Source organism: Typha latifolia, chromosome 8 (genome assembly GCF_019914945.1).
Source record: "Typha latifolia isolate L0001 chromosome 8, TyphaL0001v2, whole genome shotgun sequence".
Taxonomy (NCBI): domain Eukaryota; kingdom Viridiplantae; phylum Streptophyta; class Magnoliopsida; order Poales; family Typhaceae; genus Typha; species Typha latifolia.
The window spans coordinates 8811841-8829115 of NC_133093.1; the positions used below are offsets into that span (position 1 = coordinate 8811841).

Sequence of the window (17275 nt, forward strand, 5' to 3'; positions counted from 1 at the left end):
ATATCGAGTTCGGATCCATTTAACTTCGTGGAATTCGATCCTATTATCAGATATCCGGTATATCAATATATGGGAAAATTTCAAAGTCGATTCGAATTAGAATTTATTTACAATTTTTACAATTTTTTTCTTATGTCTAGATAGATAATTAAATATTCTAAAATAATTGATGGACGAACAGCAGATGTTTATTTATAACGTACTAGATAATTATTTCTTTTCGATTTTGGAATTTAGGAGCTCTTATCTAGACAAGATCATGAATAGGGAGCAGAGTTTCTCTTCATCTGCTAGGATACTGATGTATTTTCACGCTATTTTTCAGGTAATATATTACATTTTGATTAAAAGAAGACAAAAGAAAAAGAAATAACACTTGCGACATTCATATAAGAAGTTCGAGCAGCCCAAAAAATATAGTAGCAAAAGTAGGTTTAGCGTTCAGAAGAATCCAGCAACGGTATAACAACAGTGGCATTTCTACTATCCATTGCCAGAGAAAAGATTGTTACCAAGGAGAAATTAATACAACTTGGAGTGAGTCTTTGTAGAACACTAACCTAATCAGGTTAGCAGTCTTTGCAGCAAACTTGAAGCAAGTATATGAGTAGGCAAGAGCCAAGAACAAACAGAAAAATAGAACACAGAGAAGGAGATCACAGGCCAAAATAACCAGCATGTTCATTTGGGCGATGTCGAAGTACATGAGAATGGGCAAGCAAAGATTATATGCAACAGATATACTGTTAAAAGAAAAAATAAATTGGCACCAAAATTCTCAAAATGCACATACTCCAGGTGTTGACACCATTGAGGGGGCGGCAAAGGAAAATAATAAATGCCAAAAGCCCATCAAAAAATTCCTGGAGCTACTCTTATCAGCTAAAAGAAAGACACTAGTGATCGCTCTGTAAACCAGCTAAATGACACTCCAAACATAATAGTGACCATTTCTGAGAAGAAGGGACTGTTATAGGAACCATGCAGGCACACGAGGAAAGATGCACGTTTTGTGCCATACGAACTAGCAGATGTGCAGTAACCTGATTTTATGACAATCTAATGGGCTCTATCCATTCCTTGAAGCTGGAGTACCCAATATACCCCTTTCTTGGTGTGCTCCTCGCTGTTGATATCTGTTTACCCTTGGCCTACTGCCATAGTCCCTGCTTGTGTCTAGAATACTACTCCTTCCAAAAGACCGAACACCAAAACGTCCCCTTGAAGCATCTGATAGGTAGCCACCCCTTCCTCTGCCTCCTCCTGCAGAGAGAAAAGAAAAATATAAAAACGGCAACTTATTGGTTATCAGCAATCAAAGTACTGCAGGAACTGAGTTCTGTTATAGGTCAATCGAGATACATTTCAAATCCAACTATAAATGAAACCATCAACTGTTGTGAAGTAAATAGAAAAAGGAGGGTCACTATTTCCTGGCAAACTAAGAGCTCAATCACAAGCCTGAAGATTCAAGGAAAAACAGGCAAGTAAAAAAGTGTTCACCTGCATTTAAGACCAACATGTCGAAACTTGACACAAATTAGTCACTGTTGACACGTGTGCACCATAAAGGGTGTAGCATATTCTCCACGAATAGTGCCTATATATTCATCATATCAGGGAAGAGGAGATAAAAAAAAAGGTTTTCCAGGACTAGACCCAGGCAAGTTAGTTGGGGCCAGGCTTACTCTGACGGCCAGACATATTCAGCAAGCCCAAACCTGATCCAGCCAAAGATCCAATGGAATGTCGAGGGCCTGAGCTAGACCGTTGAGATAAACTACAAAATGGGCTCGAGACTGATAACATGAGTTAATAAAAAGTATAAAAGTCATCCAACACTAGATACATCTCCTATGACCAATTGCCTATTAAAATTTAGTCTCTAGTAACCTTTCATGTCAGTTCGGTAAGGATCCAAATATCCAATTTTCCAATATTACTCAACTCTCATGTGCCATATTGTGTGCACGTGTCTATGTCAAAATACACATGCATATGCGCCATACATATGTGTGTGTTTCGAATTCGGACTAAAGCTTGGTTGTCGGTGAATTTGTAAGTCGTTGATGTTGTTTGTTGTTGAACATAGACATATATGCTGCTCAGTGTTGATATATTTTAAGAATGTGCGCTAAGATATGCTGACATGAATTATTACAGATCGATAGGTTAATAAATTTTTTTCATCATGTGGTTCAGGGCCTCCAAGCTAACTGACAAGGGCATGGGTCCATGATGTATCCACATGAAGTATTCGTGTTTCAGACCTAATAGCAGTAACCATAGCCTGTTTCTTAAAAGTAAATAAAAAAATAAAAACTTACATGTTAAGGTTGGGCAGGAACGGTTAGCTCTGTGTTGAGTTACACTTCATCTTTTTTAAAATTTGAACACACCAAAGTTCAAAAGCTACTCAAACAGGGGCTTACAGAATGGGAAAAAAGATTCCAATACTAAACAACTGAATATAATTACCTAATTGCTATGATAGGTAAGTGGTGATCATCATCTGTAAAAGCTAGAGTAGATATTCAGCACTTACTTCCACTACGAGAAAAGCTGCCATTAGGTCTTCTCTCTTCAACATGAATTAGCCGTCCATTTAACTGCAGAGGAGATGCCTGATAAAAGAAATAGGCTCAGTCAGAACAATATACTCACATGATAGATTAAGCGAGATATTTTGGATTGTTAACAAACACTAGCTACACACATTTATTATTCATGCCGAAAAAGAGGCATATAAGTTTGAAGGCAAAGAGCCAACGAGAAATTTCAATGAGTATATCTGACATTCAGATAGATTGATGTCAGAAAATGTAGTGAATAAAACATAGATACTAAAAGAATAGCTCAAAAGCCAGAAATAGATGATCAAAAGTTTTAGGATAAGTATTAAAGAGTAGTTATTTATTAAATTTATAATTCTGATATACAGAAGATGATTTATTCATCTATTCCACATTGTAATCCACAATCCTGTAAAATGTAAAGTTGAGACAGAAACAGACCTTAAGAGCATTCTGAACGCCAGTAATATCTTCAAATTCAACAAAGGCATAGTAAACCCCAGCCTCCTACAGGTCAACACAAATTTCAGAGATAGCAAAAGTAGTCGATCGGAAAGGATAAGTTATCAGAATTTGATTCAAGTTACCTTACGGCTCCTAATTGCAACACCATCAGGCTTTATCCTACCAAAGCTGTTAAACTCCTGCTCAAGTTCACTAATTGAAACAGATGGTGAAAGATTCCCCACATAAACAGATAGTGATTCCCCTGCAATTAAAAATAAAAGAACAAAAAAACAAAAATCAGATAGAAAGATAGTTTAAATGGCCTGCAAGCTAATCAAACCATATAAAATTGTAGCCCAAAACTTAAATAAAATAAGTTTCTTAACATACGTGATCAGAAAAGGTTTATGAGAATTATTCTAAGAGTCAGAGTGATCAGCGTTTCAAAAAGTCAGTACAAAATCCAACAGTCCTATTGAAGCCATAAGAAATTATGTCATAGAGTCGCAAACAGAGAGAGTATAGAGCAACCTTCATCTTCAAGCATGCTAGTTTCCTGCATGATTTCCAAGCTAGGCTTTTCAGGCGCCAAAATAGGCTGCAAATGCTGTCCTGGAGTTGACCGTGGTGCATAATTCAATTGCGGAGCAACTAATTTGGCCTTCTCTGAAGAAGTAGGGTGGGTCACTGGATAGCCAGACTGTCCTTTTGCTCGCAACTAAACAGCTCAGAAGCATCATAGATAGAACACGTAAGCAAAACCACTATGAGAGAAACTATTCTAAGAAAACCAATTCAGAGAGAATAGAACGTACAATTGAAGCATATGTATGCTTTGGAGATTCTGTAACAGGATCCTCCACAGCGGTAAGAAGTGAATCTGGCATACTGTTCGTCGAACTTAGAAACAAAGCAGCAGGCTCCTCTGCAGGAGGGTCATTTGTTGTTGTATCAAGGCTCAAAACTTCCTTTTGTGGCTCATCAATGCTGCATTTATCCATTATCTCACTTTCTTCTTTATGTTCTGGAGCCAAAAGCTCCTTAGATTGAATCTCTTCCCCAATAACATAGTTAGAAACTGCTCAATAATTAAAACCTTGTAAACTTGTGCATATAGGAAAACTCCATTATAAAAGAGAAAAGGAGAGGGAAAAACAATCAGCATAACCAGGTAAAGGCAAGTAACCCTACAGATATTCCATGTCATATCAATGGCATGTTCATAACAAAAATTATGTTCTCCACACCTTGAAGAATATACACAGAACTGACACACAGTACATAAACAAATAAGAGCTCCCGAGCAACATTTATGAGGTTGTATCAGAAGCCTTTCAAATAGTTTTGAGTGAGGAAGTTTTACACGGTTGCACCAGAATACGTTATTGCTCTTCACTAGTAACAACCTGCTACATGTCACTGACAAAGCAACCTATCAATCAAAAAACATAACATTGAAGCAAAAAGTCAAACAGCAGTTACACGTTGTGTAAAAATTAATTCAAGTGAAAACGAACAAAACCTAATTAACACTACAAATTTGACCAAAACACATTTAGAAGAAGATGAAGAGAGATTGAATTAAATTAGCATGTGCATTTTCATCCAAATTTCTTGATGCAACCAGAGAGTACGAATAAATAGGCGCTAAGCCCAAGAACACTGTTTAGATTTTTTTTTTAAACGGAGGGTGGAGCAAGCCATACCAGGTTTTGACCAGATTAGCCCAAGTACCCCTAGTTTCATTAAGCACCTTAAAGACGTTATTGACCATAAGCGAGAAATGGGTTAGACGCAGATTCTTGATCCCAAGGCCATAGAGGTGATTATTGGGTCCGACCCACCCAAGCCTTACCCAAACCCACCCAGTTTTAACCGGGCTAACCCTAGCTCAAGCCCAATTTGGGACCGACCCAACCCGAGCTAAGAGCGGCCCGGCCCGAAAGCCCACCCACTAAGCTCCCCTGCAGTTCGGCCTGTTATGCATGTCTATTCTCATTGTCTTTTAATCTCACATCAGATATCTAGTAAACTGAATATCAACAGATAAATATATTCCTATAAAAAAAAAACCTAAAATATCTTCATGGAGGCCCATTTCACTCGGCCCAATAAGATATAATTTTTTTTAAACCTAGCCCGTCAAGCTTGGCCCAGGCCTAAAAACTCCATGGGCTAGTGAGCAATAATGGGTTATGGTATTATAGCCCGACAGGAGTGATTAATGGGTCTAGCCGTGAATAAATATTTAAGGCCGGTCGGCCCGAAAAGCTCAACCCGAACTCGACCCAGCCTGCTTGATGATCACCTCTACAAGGCCACCAGTAGCTTTTGGCTAGGTGGCCTGGTCCCAACCGATCAAATGAAGGCCTTTTTAGTCGCTTTTTTGTTCCATAGAAAATTGCGAGAAATCTTAACAATATGATCTACAACCGCAAATAGAGTCCAAGTAGAGGACATTAGGTGTAATTATTAGTGACTCGCCCACTTGGGTAACAAGTGACCATTTTCTAGCCTACGAGTTTGTCCTCAACTCGTGAAAGAAATTCTTCATGATACCTATTTAGGAGTCTCCTGGGGAGATTTTGAAAACAAGGTATTTAAAGGGGAACACCGAGCATGCATGTTAAGGATTTTTAAAATATTAATGAGCTCAATATTAAGATAATTATCAAGAAATTAATCTTGGATTTAGATCTATTTATTCTCATGTTGGTGATGTTTTTGTAATTAGCAAATAGAGACATCAAGTTTTGCCAAACATCAAATATCTCGGATTAATGAGCTCAATATTAGGATAATTATCAAGAAATTAATCTCGGATTTAGATCTATTTATTCTCATGTTGGTGATGTTTTTGTAATTAGCAAATAGAGACATCAAGTTTTGCCAAACATCAAATATCTGTTTTTTCCTTGGTGCAGACCTACAGTCCTAGAAGATATCTGGATTCAATCTCACAAGTAACATGTAAGCAAGGGATAATAAGATGCACTTCTCTATAAATGTAATCTCACACTGCTGTAGAGATTCAGATGAGAATATCCGTAGGGAAAACACTAGCCAACATTGGGAAAAAAACTCAAAAAGAAGACAATAGAGGATATAAAAAGAAAGAAAAAGCAGATAGAGAAAAAGGCAAAAGAAAAGATGTTAAGGAAGGGAACTTTTAACTATACAATCTTACCAAGAATATCTAACCTCAAATCCACCACTAACTAAAAGTGTCCGTAATGTACGTTTCATCCTCTCTCAGCAACCTTTCTAAAAGGGTATGCAATATTCTACTTCTCATCTTTGTTTAGATTTAAAAGGAATGGTAGCTAAATGTAATCATAAAGTAGAAGTTACAAATTAGTTAGATCTTTCTTTTTCATCTCTATGTCATTCTTCCTTTCACAGGCTAATTTCAGCCCGCATTGACCTTAGGAAGTAGTGATATGTAAGTAATTGGAGGAAGGAAAACTGAATAGGCTGATAAAGTCTAAAATTCATTATAGTAGAGCAAGTAGGCATATTAAGAGGAAATAACAAAAGGTAGAAATAGTTAACGGCATAGTAAAGGAAATATTCAACCTGAAACTCTCAGTAAATTTGGTTAAATATTATGCAAATCCATGTCACAATTACTCCATGAAGAACTGACTTAATCTAGTAAATACAATAGTAAAACACAATAGCCAATCACATTTTCACAACTCCTCAATGACAAAGAATCAGCATGATTCTAAAATTCATTATAGTAGAGCAAGTAGGCATATTAAGAGGAAATAACAAAAGGTAGAAATAGTTAACGGCAAAGTAAAGGAAGTATTCAACCTGAAACTCTCAGTAAATTTGGTTAAATATTATGCAAATCCATGTCACAATTACTCCATGAAGAACTGACTTAATCTAGTAAATACAATAGTAAAACACAATAGCCAATCACATTTTCAAAACTCCTCAATGACAAAGAATCAGCATGAATTTGGATATAAATACTACTATGGTAGTTCGGTTAGCTTATTTATGAGAAAAGACAAAAATATCTAAATACTAGTACTATATTATTAGAGTTCTTTTGTTATATTTTACTTATTTATTTAGATATATGGTGATTTTGTATAAATAGGGCCAAGGCCCCCTCTATCATTTTAAACAATACATTTTCACCAAATCTTCTATTTTTTTTTCCTTTCTTCTCTCCAAACCCAGTCTAAGGTTAGGTCTTGTATTGTTTCATAGTATCAGAGCTTCCAGATCTCCAAGAACGTTGCTTAAGTTGGACATCTCCTTCCAATAGTGTAACACCCATAAAAAAAATAATAAAAATAATAATAAGCGCACGCGCCATGCGCGTGCACTCTAACCGCAGCGCACGCGCTTGGCGCATGCGCTGACTTATTCTCCTTCTTCCCCCACCTCTCGCAGTTAGTTGCGAGAGGTGGGAGAGAAATGCGTCGGAGTGGAGTTGAACTCCACTCCGCCCCCCTCTCCCCCTCATCTCTATATAAACTCCAACACCCCTCCCCCTCTGGCTTTCTTGGCTTCACAATCTCTCTCTCTCTCTCTCTCTCTCTCTCTCTCTCTTGCTCTTCCACCTCTTTCTCTCTTTTCTCTTTCCGAGCTGCCGAAGACCTCGTCGCAAACAGCGGATCACCAGAGCGTCGGCGGCCAATCAAAACCCCCTCACCTCAATCCTCGGGTCAGCCTCCTTCTCCCCTTTAAATTAATTAGAATATTGCTTAGTAAACATAGTTAATTGTAGTTTATCCATTTCTATCTTTGCCGGAGAAATTCGTCGGCCGACGACTTTGGGTCGACTACCCACCGGTCCGAGAAGTTTCCCCGCATCAGCCCTTGCCGTACACACGAGGTGTGTGGGAGGCGATGCCATATCGCCTCCCACCGCTGGGTTCCTTGGTCACTAGCGGCCACTACCGGCGGTGGTGGCCTCGCTCGTCAGCCTCGATTGACTCACCTCTTCACGTGGAGGAGGTGGGTACTCGAGATAAGGGCTTCGAGCCCATTTTCACTAAATTAGGAAGCTCCATGGCCGTCGGCCATGGAGTTTCTCACTCCTCACCATCGGCCACACTTGCCGATGGTTCAAACCGGGCTGCAACCCAAGTCGACCTCGTCGACTTTAGGGAGCCAGTGGAGCTTGGCTGCCGGTGACGAGGATCGCCGGCAGCAGCAACTCCATCTCTATATTCCTAGGCAAGAAGCCTGAGCTAGGTAGGGGTTGATCAAACCCCCACCAGCTTGTGTTGGCTACAGGAGTGGGTTGCAGCCCACGCCCGTAGCCAGCGGTGGACTGGGCTCGTGAGCCTAGTCCACCCGACCTCTGTGAACTACGGGGTGGGCCGCAGCCCATGCCCGTAGACAACGGTTGAGCCCAATCCACCAGACCACTGTGGGCTACGGTGTGGGCCGCAGCCCACACTCGTAGCTAGAGGTGGATTGGGCTCAGCCAGTCCACCCAATATTTTAGTGGTTGATGTGGTGGACTGGGCTCTTAAGCCCATCCCACCCAATATCTGGGCAGGCTACAGTGTGGGTTGTGGCACACACCTGTAGCTAGCCTATCATTTAGCCTAGTGGGTTATGGGTAGGCCCACAGCCCACTTCCTCAACATTAATGCTGACTGGGCCTTGAGCCCAACCCAGCCTGTGAATCCTAAGCCAGCCAGTCTTTTAATATTTTTTTTATAAATTTATGTTAGCTACCTTTTTAGATTTTTCTCAATCATGTTATTAACATAATTTAGGATAATACATAATTAAATTAGGCATTTGAATTTATTGATCATTTCAATTATCTTTGACATTTGCAAATGTGGATAATTTTAATTTTACCATAAATTACCATTTTTAATTAATACAAAATAATATATTAATAGGGAAGGATAAATGCAAGACCAAGTCACCTACTCGGACCTAGAAAATCAAACTTAATTTATACAACAAGGTAATTAGTTCTATAAGTTCATCATTCTTATGTTTATTTTATCTTATAAATTATTAGACCCATTACTGTGCGAGGAGGATCTCGAAATTCAGGAGGAGTCGACTGATTAAGAGAGTGAGACAGACTTCAGAGATATTTCAGACGAGTTAGATCCTATATTAGTCTACGAATAATATTTACATGTCATTTCTTACTTACATTAATTACTACTTATTGCATATGTATGATAGACCCATGCTTAATTATAATACATGTTACTTTGATGATCATGAAATAATAAATAATAGAAGTCATGGCACCGTATGCACGTATCATTGTTAGTCTAGTCCCAACTAGGCAGTGCCCCCTCTCACCCACTCAACCCAGAGTTAAGGGTAGGGTATATTATATAGTATTATATTAGCGATCTACACCTGAGGTCGTTAGTTGGTGGAGCATTCAGGTGATTACACTATCGTGGCTGGAGACTAGTCTAGAATGATATTAGTAAGATGATTGAGAGGCAGGGTTATAGTTCTAGCGGTACCCGAGGATGCATGGTCAGGGCGTCTATCAAGCTGTGAGCTATTACCCGCTGTATGTGATGATTCTGCTCTGTGCGATGATTCAGCTACAAGTAATGATTCTGTTTTGTGCGATGATTTACTAGAGCGGTGTTGATGGGCCTACGACTGAGATTCTTAGTCTGATGGCCACAGACAACCGATCATATGCAGTGTCACCGGGCATGTATAGACGATAATACCGCTAGATGATTAGTCCCCTTCGATACTATGTTGCTTTGTGAAATATGACATTAGTGACACGGTTTCTGTGTGAATTTTTATATATATTGAGCGACGATGATGAAAGTTTATTGAAAATTGTATTGTACACATTTACTTGATATGTTCATAATTATGGTTATGCATTTCTATTTATCATGCAATATAATATTCATAAATTAATATTGGATTATACTTGCTGGGCCCCGTGCTCACCGCCATTTTGGTGAAAATATTTCATAGCTAATTATGGAGGACGCAGATATCGAGGAGTAGCAGATTTGTTTTTTTATTAGTATTGTTTATTCTGTTATTCCTAGTTGGACTTTAGCCCCTGCGAGAGTTTTTATGCTTAAAATTTATGTATAAACTTGCATTCCTAGAGGCTTGTTGACCCATGTGATAATTGTAACTTTGGATTATTTGTTTTGATTATTATGGTATTTCTAGACTTATCCCAGATACTTTGTGAGATTATTTCACTTACGGGTCAAGTGAGAATCACGTGGATCTCTCCACGTGAGGAACACGTGATTTTTGGAAGTAAGTGTTTCAAATAGCTTCTCTCAGTCTCATTGCTCGAAATCTTCAAATGTTTTTCATTCTTTCACCCTCATTGAACTCGGGTGCTATCGCCTCACCCTCTCGCACCGCCAACTTGTCAAAAGCCTCTCCAACCTCCTCAGGCTTGCCAATAGCTACAACAGCCACCAATAGCTACAACAGCCACAACTGCAGCAGCAGCAGCTGTGCTTCTTCTCCTCGGCGTGAGCTTCTCTCTTCACCATTCTCTACAAGTCCAGCAGCAGCAAAGCAGCAAGCACTCACCAACAATTCAGTGAAAGATTGGGTGTCCACAACCCTCTTTTTCAACACAGTAGCACGGTTTGAGCTATTGCCCACCAAGTTTTCGACAAATGTTCACTTGTCCACTACCCTCTCCTTCAACAGCACTATTCAAAGTTTTTGCTCACCAAGTGTTCGACGAAAGTCCACTATGTTGAGCCCTCGAGTTTTCAAAAAACTTATCCAAATTTGCACCAATTTGATAGCGTGTCAAAGTTAGCAACATTGTCCACCAGGTGTTAAAGACCTGAGTCAAAATTTCAAAACACATATCCTCAAAGTTAGCAACATTATCTCTTCTAATAGCATCTCGTGTTTTGATCAGCCATGAAAGCCTTAGCTTCACTGGTATCTCTGCCTCTACTTTCTCTAGTATAACTAAATCTTGGATTCTTTATCCTGGCACCTCATATGACTAGTGACTCGTCCATTTTCACTGCTCGTCTTACTTTATCTAATATATGACTTGTTTTCGATCTAGTAATGAGTCTTATTTCTATTACTTAGTTCTCTTACTTAGTTACACTGTGTCTTTTTCTTCTACATTCTATGTTGTGCAAGACACGTCAACGGCCGAGGGATTGGGACCGGTAGTCGAATTCATAGGCTCTACTATTTTGACCAGCTTCACCTTCCTCCACCTAGTTTAAGTGTTAATCCCATCACTCATCTCCTTTTGACCTGTGGCATTGGCGTCTAGATCATGTATCGAGTCAGCGCCTCAAGACCTTATCCAAGTTTGGATTCTTAGACAATAGTCATTTTTCCTATTTGTACTGGTTGTAGGTTGGCAAAACACTGGGCCCTTTCTTTTTCTTTTAATGAGAGTATCTCTGATTCCCATTTCGATCTTATCCACTCTGACATTTAATGCCCCGCTCCCACTTCTTCTGGTCCTGGCTTTCTCTATTATGTATGTTTTATTGTTGATTACTCTTGTTTCACCTGATTTATCTCATGCGCTAGCTTTGAGATATGTTAGATCTATCGTGATTTCTCTTCTATGGTTCATACTCAATTCAATTAACTGATTAAGATCTTCCGATCTGACAGTGCCCAGAGTAACTTTCCTCTATGTTTCGTTTTATTCATGCGTGGTTTGATCCTCTTTCAGCAGATGAGCTTCAAGCCCTACAAGAAAACCTTTGCTCATGTTACCTCGATGACCTCTACTCGTACTATTCTTGATATTGCTTCTAGTCGCCAGTGGCCTCTTCATTAGATGGATGTGAAGAATGCGCTTCTTCAGTCTTCTTGACGAGGTGTATATGGATCCTCCATCTAGTTCCCTTTTTCCCTAGGTCACATATGTCAACTGCTATGAGCTATCTATGGGCTCAAGCAGGCTCCTCATGCCTGGTTTGATTAATTTCGTAGTGTTCTCACAGCCTAAGGATTTCAGGAGAGTCTCTTTATGCCATCTAGGTTTTGCAATCTTCTGCTCGGGGTTGAATTATCCTTTTTCTATATGTCGATGATATGATTATCACTGGAGATGACTCGGCTAGGATCCACTCTCTTCAGCAGCATCTTCAGAGTCAGTTTGAGATGAAGGGCATTGGTCCTCTTCGATACTTTTTGGGTATTGAAATTGCTCGGTCACCCCATGGTCTTTTATTGTCCTAGCAAAAGTATATTACAAACATTCTCAATCGTGATATTATCACTGACACTCGTCCCGCTGCCACCCTAGTTGAGCTTCATGTGAAGCTTCGGCCTGATGATGATCAACTTCTTCTAGATCCGACTAGATATCGTCAGCTAGTCGGGCACTCGTCTACTTGACCATTACTCGGCTTAATATCACTCAGTTCATGCAAGCTCCTCAAACTACCCACTACGTTGTTCTTATGCATATTCTTTGATATCTTCGTAGCACCATCACCCACTCTCTTTTCATACCATCGACTTCCATCTTGGCTCTACAAACTTATTCAAAGGCATACTATGTTGATGACAAGTCTAATCGAAAGTCTACTACTGGCTTCTATATATTTCTTGGCCTGATTTCCTGGAGCACTGTGGTGTCTACTACTAAGTTAAAGTATCATACTATGTGTGCGGTGACTGAGATTATTTGGCTCCGTCGCCTCCTTACTCCTTAGTAATATGGGTGTTTCATTGCCTCTCTCAACTCCTCCGACAATGATAGTGCTAAAAAGCTCGAAAATCCTATTTTTCATAAGAGGACAAAGTATATTAAAGTCGATATGCACTATACTCGCCAAGAGTACCGAGCTGGTATCATTTCTCTCTATCACCTCAGCAGTGAGAAGCAAATTGTCGACTTCTTCATGAAGTCTCTTCCTCTTTCACGTTTTGAGTATCTAGTTAGCAATAGTTTGTTTGCAGAAGAAATAAAAGTTCCAATCAGTCAAAAGAGCAAGTCTCGGGTTAGCAATAGTTTGTTTGCGAAGAAATAAAAGTTCCAATCCAGTCAAAAGAGCAAGTCTCGGGATGAGGCATTCGAATGACCTCAAGGTCGTTTGAACGCATTTACCTGAGAGCCTAAAGATTAATTAGGCTTTCAAACACCCTTAAGGCCGTTCGAACGCATCTACCCGAGAGACTGTATTACGATCCGACTACATGGGTTAAGTCGAGTCAAGTCAAGTCGAGTCAAACTAGTTACTTAGCTTTATCTTATTGTTTTGAATTTCAAATAAATCGGATAATCCGCATGTGGATCCGATCCGCTAGAGATTTTACTCCTATAAATATAGATGGACATATGTTGATAATAATTATTAAGAGAAATCTGAGTTTAGCTAGTTATTATTTTCGTCCTTATCTTTTTACTTTAGCCGTTAAATTATCTTTATCTTCTTAGAAGTAGATCATAACCGTAGATTCCTTTCAAGCATCCAAACCCTAGCCACCTCCTACCTCCAGCAGCCACCCTATTACATGGCCGTCCACCACCACCCTTAGCCGTCCACCACCCTCCGACGACCGCCACAACGTCGAAAATTACCATTCTGCCCTCCCTAACCTATCTCCACTATTTTATTTTTATCTTTTCATCCCGACCTTCGATTTAGATGAAACCAGACTCATTAGAACCCTAACTCATGATGCTACCTCCACCTAAATTTTCATAATTTTTCTTATGAACGGATCGTTCCAGATCTGGTTCGTAACAGACTGAGTGTTTTATTTTATTATTTTTGTGTATGTTAGGCAATAAGACTTAAGCATGTTCCCTCCTATCGCCAAGCCTCATCGAGTTAGGAAGCCACATATAGATATATGTGCACCTAGATAATCATCTTGGATTATTAAAGTTAGTTTGCAAGATCATCTCCTTCCTCTTTGTTCGACTACCTCCAAACTTTGAAACCCAAGCTATCATCTAGTATCTTCATTGCTGCATTCCTCTTCGTCTGGCTGCACCCCCGTGACCCTAAAGAAAGACCCTACTACTTCTTTATCCTTTCCTACCGACTACCTCGACTTCTATCATTGTCATCTCCACCACCTTGTCATAACCCTATGCCGTTCACCACCATGTCTCTTCGGCCTCCTATTTCCACAATCCATCCCAATAGATTTGTTCTCTATCCTGAATTTATCTCAACCCCAAATGTACTCCACTATCCAATTGTTGGATTTCTAGTTCACCCTTAACTTTGAAAATCTCCTGTAACCCTAACTTTCTCTATGTGAGTCGGAATCAAGTTCCATCTTTAGATATGGACTCATAGAGATCGAGGGGGTTAGGAAGGTGATCGTTACAAAAACTAATGTTTGGAACTCAGAAACAACTAAGATAAAGCTCAAGACAAGTAAATCTCTCGGGAAAATCTTTTAAAACTATGGAAGGCTTAGGCAACAGAATCTATATGCTTGAACGCAAGAACATCATACACAAACTTAGCACTAGTACAATAGAACCTCTTGCCGAGTTGTGCTGACCCATGCTGGTCAGACCCGTCGGGTGCGTGCTGAAACGTTATGAACTAGATCTGAATCAATCTAGACGTAAGAAAATTATGATATTTTGTGAGTGGTAGTCTCAAAAGTTAGGGTCCTAATGACTTTAGTTTCACATAAATTTAAGATTATGTGAAAAGTTAAAAATAAAAGAGTGAAGGAAAGTCATAACGGGGTAGAATTATAATTATCTAACGTTACGGCAGTCGGCCAAGGACGGTGATGGACGACCGTAGAGTAGAGTGGCTCGTAGAGAAAAACGGTGACCGGGGTTTGGAAGCTTGGGAGGTTCTACGGTTACAATCTACTCCTACGAAGATAAGAACAATCTAACGGCTGAAAAATAAAAGATACAGATGAGATAATAAAATAACTAAACTCAATAATTAATTTCACAATAATTATTAATTCATGAACACTCCTACTTATAGGAGTAAAATCCTAGCGGATTGGATCCATATACGAATTATCCGCTTTATTTAGAATTTTACGCAATAAAATAAATCTAACTAACTCAATTTAACTCGACTTGGCTAACTCGACCACCCATGGTCGGATCATAACAATCCACCACACTTTTACGTTATCCTCATGATGACTAGTACATGAGCTAGATCTCCTGGCTCATGTCGTGCTCGTGGGTCCACATATTTAGCGCAATATTCTTGTTATATTTATGTGCCGGCAAATGAAACTTTTGATCTTTCTAATCATTCTACGTTTAACTAGGTTTTTATTTTATTTATTGAATTATTATCAATTAATGAATGTATTCGATCATAGTATATGTTAAATAATGTTTCTAATTGATTATTATTGGATCATTAATAAAATAGATCATTTACAAAAAAAAATTCAAGGATAAAAAACTCTGATGTATGCTTTGATATATATATTCAAACTAAAAGTATTTTTAAATACTCTAAAAATATATTAGAGGTGTGTCAAATGCATGTCAGTGGCACACAAGGGCATGCCGATCGACATGACAATCCTTGGTTCAAACACAAAGAAACAAGTAAAAAATGGTGGGTCATTGCCATTTTTTAGAAGATATGTTGGAGCAAAGAAGAGCCACGTAGGCATACACAATATTAGTCCCAGATAACAAAAGTCCTATGTCATTAGCCACAATGCACAATAAAAGAAATGAAAGCTAGAGCCTAGAAAACAACATACTTTAACATGTTCATAACTCCATAATTAAATAATATCAGAGCCTATTCAAATATTTCAGGACAAGAGAAAGGTACTGCAAAAACTCAGTAACACACACTGTTAAGGAACCAGACAACTTTATTAAAGCTCATACTGCATAATACCTGGTGCAGGCATAGGACTTGATGTATTCAGCTTAGATTCATTATTTTCAGGTTCGAAGGTGACTGCTGGAGGCTGATGAACAAGTTCGTCTTCTAGTAAATTGAAAATATCATTTAGAACGAAATATCCGTTCTCCTGAGGGGCGAGGAAAAAAGTTTGAACAAATTTCCTCCGGGCACTGTAGTCCTTCAGTTGAACAAAGCCAGAAACCATCACAATAATACCTCCATTCCAGGAGTCCAAACAGTGAGCTGTTTTAAGCTCAATTCCGTTGAAATTCAGGTACATAATAAGATCATTTATTTGCTGTAAAAGTTCAACACAGATTATGTAACCCATTGAAACCAGAAAAGCAAACAACTAGAGAAATCTACAACTGCTAGCACTGAGCAAAGACTACCTTCAAAGCTTAAAACCACAAAGTGTCATTCTGGTCTTCTAGCCAAGAGAATGGAAGTTAAAATTGAATAGCTATAAAACTATATTTAGGGCAACACGTCAAGAACAATCTTAGCATTATTTAGGAAATTTCTTGGAGATATTAATTTGGCATGACGACATTTTCCTCATATAATTTTATTTTGCCTATTTCGGAAATAGAAAAACAAAATAAGCCATATTATTCATTGTTTGCTTTATCCTGCACCCAAATCAAGAGGAAAACTTGGCAACAGTTACACTGGACAAGTACAAGATCGAAGTAGAAGTATACCACCAACCCAATAGCAGTCTCAGTTGCAGACCCATCATATCGTATCATCGTGCTCATATTCGCATAAAACTGATGAACCAAGCTGGGCTGATGCTGAAGAATCTGATAATAATGCCTCAAGAAGAACGTCCCTATCTGCATCATTACTCGAAATAGCGTCGCACAGATATTAAAAAATCTTTCAGAAAAAAAAAATCAGCAAAAATATAAGAAAAGCCGGAATTTAATCAAAACCGCCCTCCCATACCCGGAACGCCTTGGGTTGATGGGGAAAAGGAGACGCCATTGCCGCCCCCAGAAAACCCTAATCCTTCTCAAGAACGCTAAGCGCGAGAGATCGATGCGCGGAGGAAGGATTCGAGAACCGCGCGCTCGGATTTGATGTCAGGGGTTTCCACGAGAGGCGACAAATGCGAATGGGAAGTTCGAGAAGATGGATTTGGAGGGACTCCCTTCCCCAGAAACCTCTCAATCTCTTCTCTCTCTCTCTCTCTCTCTCTCTCTCCGTCTTATCGCTCTGTTCTTCGTTCTTGCTCGAGGGGTGGGGGGTTTAATAAGAGATTATGATGGACGTGGGTTTTAAGGTGATGTCATTTGTTTGGCAAATGGACGGTCGGATCTCCCATTAATATGAATATTTGCTGTTTACTTTTATCCATCAAGAACTGCCCGGCCAACTGGCCTAACTCTTCTACTACCTCAAACCATAATCACACAGTGCTCC

At 39.2% G+C, this 17275-nt stretch overlaps 1 protein-coding gene across 1 annotated transcript; it reads right to left on the reverse strand.

Annotated features, from left to right (window-relative positions):
* Positions 1–652: 652 nt before the first annotated feature.
* Positions 653–17089, reverse strand: LOC140794231 (nuclear transport factor 2-like). The gene is made up of 9 exons (XM_073146162.1): positions 16799–17089; positions 16552–16686; positions 15839–16145; positions 3836–4098; positions 3552–3738; positions 3161–3282; positions 3015–3080; positions 2546–2624; positions 653–1263 (listed from the first exon to the last, which is right to left on the reverse strand). The coding sequence occupies exons 1-9, from the start codon at positions 16835–16837 to the stop codon at positions 1070–1072; spliced, it is 1392 nt and encodes a 463-aa protein (XP_073002263.1). The 5' UTR covers positions 16838–17089; the 3' UTR covers positions 653–1069.
* Between the last annotated feature and the right edge of the window lie 186 nt (positions 17090–17275).

What these genes read in the sequence shown, in the direction of transcription:
- LOC140794231 (XM_073146162.1), bottom strand. Translation starts at nt 16,837, where the DNA reads ATGGCGTCTCCTTTTCCCCATCAACCCAAGGCGTTCCGG. An exon ending in AGACTGCTATTGGGTTGGTG is followed by an intron (nt 16,146 to 16,551) that starts GTATACTTCTAC and finishes GAACTTTTACAG; the next exon opens with CAAATAAATGATCTTATTAT. An exon ending in GCGTTCAGAATGCTCTTAAG is followed by an intron (nt 2,625 to 3,014) that starts GTCTGTTTCTGT and finishes TTCTTTTATCAG; the next exon opens with GCATCTCCTCTGCAGTTAAA.